Genomic DNA, 5289 nt, shown 5'->3' with positions numbered 1-5289 from the left:
CATATTATGGATAATTATGCATAATTGGACGAACCCCCAGGGGTCGCGAATAGCTGCTACATACTCCTTACATCATTTTTACCTATGGTTTGCGATATTAGCCCATCTGGGTTTAAGGTTACTGAGATATGGGAGGTTGTCCGGAATTAAACTGGAAGTCCGGAATTAAACTGGAGGTCCGGAATTAAACTGGAGGCTGTTATAAGATAATCATGTCCGTTGTACCTCACCAAAAAGTTTCATGACAATAGCTGCCTTATTTTGGCCCTGATTGTTTATTCGCCTGTTTCATTGTCTAGATCCAGTGGAAATGTGGAGGTGGTTTTGCGTATGATGGTGACTAGTTATGCCTCAGCCGGTGTGACTGCATCCTTTACCCAAGCTGTTACAACGGGCAGCATCGGAACTATCACTGTAGACCCCACATCTGCTGTGGTCGCTAAAGATGGTAACAATTTCAAGTTTTACATAATGTTTTTAATCTAATGGCTTTTAAGCAAAAAATTTAAAAAAATTTAAAAAAATTAAAAAGATTGAAAGTTAAAATTAAAAATACAGAAATTAGAAATTAGAAAATTAGAAAATTAGAAAATTTAAAAATTTAAAATTAAAGAATTAAAGAATTAAAGAATTAAAAAATCAAAAAATTAAAAATTAAAAAAATTGAAAAATTAACAAAAATTTTACCAATGTCTGCAAAATTCTTACACAAGTTATTTTTTGAAAATGTGCTTTGAAGATTTACAGCTTTGATTCCTTTAAAGTTAACATAACCCTACTCTCAGAGACCAACACAATAATTTTCTTTTCTTTTTTCTTCTCAGCACATCAGTTGAATAAAACCATTTTGTTATAATCCTGTATTTGTTAGTTTATCCTTTTAGTTCCATTATCAAGTTGTGGCCCTAAAAATAACACAATTTGACCGTAGCTAAAATTAGATGTGCCCTGTATTCATGTAATGTTAATTGTTTTTCAAGCAGTACATATTCCAAAAAGCAGTTATTCAAGCAACTGGATATGATTTTGGAAATGATCAGACAATTCAGCTAGTATTGTCAGACCATTTCCAAAATCACATCCAGTTGCTTGAGTAACTGCTTTTTGGCGTATCGTATTACCTGGATGTCTAACCTTCATCGACGTAAGCAGTACATATTGTTTACTACTACTTTGTTCTATCTCTCCTTCTAGTTAATGTGGCAACAAAAGTGGCCATGACAGTTACCCAAACATGGGACCAACAACTGACCAACATATCGTCTACTGCATACACTGAGCTGAAGACTCAACTAGAAACTTCAGTAAGTTTGATGCTGAAATTCTTAACAAACTGAAAAGTTCCTTCTATATCTCTTGGATGTCATATGTACATTGTATATGGACAACTTACATGTATATGACAGCATTTGTTTGTCGGATTGTTAGTCAGGAATTTCCAACAAGTTGTGGGATGAAATTCAATATATCTATCGTTTTTTTTATGGATGGGCCTTACCTAAACTAAAAGCTAGTGGATTTTTGTAGCACATTTGTTTCCATTGCAGGTCCCTTTGACTCTATATCATGTACATAAAGAATTATATACAAATTACAATTACTATAATTATTAATCCTACACACATGTAGGTACCTACTGCCTTGCTATTTCTATGTGAAATAAGTCTCATTCTGTCCTCTTCACAGTTGCAACAAACATTCCTGGTCATTGTGGGTTTTCAGCGAGTAGAAATACAGGAGTTCAAGCAAGTGTGAGTAACCATAATGTGTGGAGAGACAGATACATGTAAAATAGATATCAAGCATACCATACACATATCGTGTACTAAATGTTACATGCACAATGTACATGTCAAGTCAATGTCAAGTCCCTCTCGCAGACAAAGCACAATCAAGCATGCCTAAGGGCAGTGTATTGGGACAAACATCCTGTAAATTATATGAGGGCCTGCATGCCCTCTTTCTTTAACCGTTATGGACTATTTTAATTCACCGTTAATCGTTGCCGGCCTGCTCTAATTCAACGTTAAGCGTTATCAGTATATTCCTCGTGAAGCGTTTTTGGTCCTTTTAATTCTTTGTAAAGCGTTATTTGTCATCCCAAATTCAGCGTTAAGCGTTACTGAATAATTCTTTGTTGCGCATAGACCTGCGTACTAGTAGTCAAATCTCAAGAAGCGGTCGTCACTTTGTTGCCTCTCAAATGCAGGAAAATGCGTTATTGAAGGTTTCAAAATGCAGAATTTCCCGGGGGAGCATGCCCCCGGACCCCCCTACATTGCTCGCGCCTACTGCGCTCGGTCCCCCTCTTCAGGCATTTGTGAGCGCACTCGGGGTCCAAGGCAGGCGTGGAACACAGAGGACACTAGTGTGAACACACTTCGTTACATACAATGAATGAATGAATGAATGAATGAATGAATGAATGAATGAATGAATGAATGAATGAATGAATGAATGAATGAATGAATGAATGAATGAATGAATGAATGAATGAATGAATGAATGAATGAATGAATGAATGAATGAATGAATGAATGAATTGTATTTGCAAGCAAATGTTAACCTGTGAATCATGTATCCTGTAGTGGCAGTAATATCCAGGTCATCATCATCCTGGTGGTTGCACAGTACGCTACCACATCAGTCTCCACGTCATTCAGCTCTGTCGTGTCGTCTGGAACTATCGGGACTATCACTGTCGATGTGAACTCTGCAACTGAAGAGAAAGTTGGTAAGTAACATGTTGACACTAGTTGTTATCCAAGCTAGGTTCAAAACTTTGTTGAATATAATAGCTGCTTTAATTTGTGGTATTCTGAACGGACACAATACTAGTACTAAAGTCTTGGAAAACAGCCTTAGAATCATTGCGCGTCCTGTATTGTGTGCATGGGTTTCCAACCTTGGAGACTCTGGAACTGGCCAATTGTCGAAACTCATGTACACACAGCTAGGGCAAGCTTGGAAACTCTGTCTTTTCGTGCTGTGTGAACCTCAGCTATAAGATTACCAAAATTGTAAGGTCCATAGGTGACATGAGACTGCCTTGTATAGAGAGATGTTGAATCTTTGAATGAACCAAAATAAAAGAAATGCCTATTTGATATATCAGCAATCAGGATGCTGCGACTTCTTTGTACATTGAAGCTGAAAAGCAGTAACATCACTGAGTGGGTCACCCTGTTTAAATATGATGGGAAATAAAATAAAAACAATAGATATATGTTTTCTTAATGGACTTAAAAGACACAACAATTCTTCATCAGTTGTCCAGAGGAATTTCTCGAAGGCAATTAAAATGATTGTGACTAAATTTAATGTTTTTCTTCAGTGCCTGTAACACGCAGTACAACAGTTTCACTGACAGAGACGTGGAACGCTGCTTTACTGGACACATCTTCTACTGAGTACAAAACTCTCCAGACTAAAGTGGAGAACTCCGTAAGCTTCTTATTTTCTTTTGTCATGTTTTTACAGTTTTATATGTCCTACACTTAAAGATTGTTCAATGTGTTTTATTCTATCAATGCCACGCTTCTTATTACAACGTTAAAGAACATCACTTTCAATTCAGGAAAGTTTTGTTATTGATGTCGTTCTTTTAACTCGTTTCAGTTCTTTGAGGTGTTTGTAGTTATAACTGGATTCCAGAGGGTCACGGTTGTTGAGTTCAAAGAAAGGTGAGGAAAAGAATGACCATTGTTTTCAACCAAGTAAATCCTTTGTTTTCATTTCAAAAGTTTGAAATTACATTTCAGTCCAGTTTATTTCACTGAGTGACAGTTTATATAATACATTTCTGTCCAGCTCGGGTGTTGTGTCTGTGGTTCTGCGGATATCATTGTCCTTTGAAGCTTCTTCGTCCTTCGTCACCACCATCAAGACTGCCGTCTCCTCTGGAACAATAGCCGCCGTGTCTGTCAACCCTGCCTCTCTACAACTGGCAGTGGACAGTAAGAAAAATTTGTTTACTTCACTAAATGGGTACTAGTACTAGGGACATCCCTTTAATAAGACCTTAAAGGAGGTCCAATATTTGATGAAAGCAACACCTCAAATGATATTTTCTGCCATCTTGGATTTTGACCAATGAAGTCATCAAATTAGCATGAATTATGCATTTTTTATGATAAAATTTACATAAAAAATTATTTTGTGTTCTTTACAGAACGTGTAGTACAGCAGGCCACCTTCAAACTGACTAATCAGGCCGGCTCCATACTGTCCTGGTCAGCCAACCTGCTGGTGCCCACTTCAACAGAGTTCATCACACTCAAGAAGTCAGTGGAAACTCAGGTATGATACCATTACTTTACATGTTTGTACATGCCCATTACTGCAGCTCAAGCAGTGGGTTGACTACCATTAGAAATTTTCAAGTTGTAGAAGTCTTAGTGTTCTTGCAGATACATGTATGCAGTATGTAACATAATGTGGCGCAATGGCAGCGTGCGCAACTCGGAATCAAGAGGTCCCGGGTTCGAGTCCTGACATGCCACCGATCTTGTGCCCTTGGGAAAGGCACATTACACGACTTTCCCCACTAGACTCAAGTGAAAATGAGTATTGTCCGTCCGGTATTCGTTTCTATGTGCGGGACAAAACACCAGCAACAGCTGCCTCTGTTCCGCGTGTATTGCACTGTTGCAATTTCAATAAATCAAATCAAATGAACATAATGTGTTTAAAGCTATTTTCCACTACATGTATTTTAAATCTTTTTTACAGTTCTTCCAAACCTTTGTAAACATCAATGGCTTCCAGTCAGTTACCATCAAGGAATTCCAGCAGTCGTATGTATAATAATTTTACACAAGATTAAGGCAAATGGATTTATGAGTTTATGAATTCAGGATTTCAAAAAAATGTTTCTGCCAAAGATTCTAAAAAATGGAAGCCAATTGCAGCCATATTTTTATGCCAGACAGCCAACATAATTCTTTTGTCTGTTTTAAAGCATGCTAGAACACATGGTTCTCCACCTAGCATATTAGATAAATTGCTGTACAAATGACAGTATGTGTAGTTGATAATACTAACACTAAGCTTTCATTGTTTTCATTGTGGCCAGTGCAAAATATAAGAGTGGTTAGAGTGCTCGCCTTGCATTCGGGTTGTGAGTTGTGAGTTCGATCCCTGATCCCTGGCCGGTAAAAAAAGTACATACTGTTTTCTCTGCTTAGCACTCTGCATTTGGGAAAGATTGTGGGAGTTTAACACACACACACACACACACACACACACACACACACACTCTCTCTCTCTCTCTCTCTCTCTCTCTCTCAC

General features: G+C 37.7%; 1 protein-coding gene across 1 annotated transcript in view; it reads left to right on the top strand.

Moving 5' to 3' along the window:
- LOC109469964 overlaps positions 1-5289 on the top strand; it is a 112423-nt gene that overhangs the window by 99984 nt on the left and 7150 nt on the right. Inside the window, exons 28-36 of the mRNA XM_019768729.1 lie at positions 300-448; positions 1195-1304; positions 1687-1751; positions 2589-2734; positions 3335-3444; positions 3619-3683; positions 3811-3956; positions 4172-4299; positions 4732-4796. Of these exons, the coding sequence (XP_019624288.1) occupies positions 300-448; positions 1195-1304; positions 1687-1751; positions 2589-2734; positions 3335-3444; positions 3619-3683; positions 3811-3956; positions 4172-4299; positions 4732-4796 (984 nt within the window). The remainder of the gene's footprint in view (positions 1-299; positions 449-1194; positions 1305-1686; positions 1752-2588; positions 2735-3334; positions 3445-3618; positions 3684-3810; positions 3957-4171; positions 4300-4731; positions 4797-5289) is intronic.

The sequence above is a fragment of the Branchiostoma belcheri genome, unplaced genomic scaffold (assembly GCF_001625305.1).
Source record: "Branchiostoma belcheri isolate BF01 breed outbred unplaced genomic scaffold, Haploidv18h27 scaffold213, whole genome shotgun sequence".
NCBI classification, from domain to species: Eukaryota; Metazoa; Chordata; class Leptocardii; order Amphioxiformes; family Branchiostomatidae; genus Branchiostoma; species Branchiostoma belcheri.
Note: the sequence above shows the minus strand (reverse complement) of the source record. Positions and strands in the feature narration are given on the sequence as shown.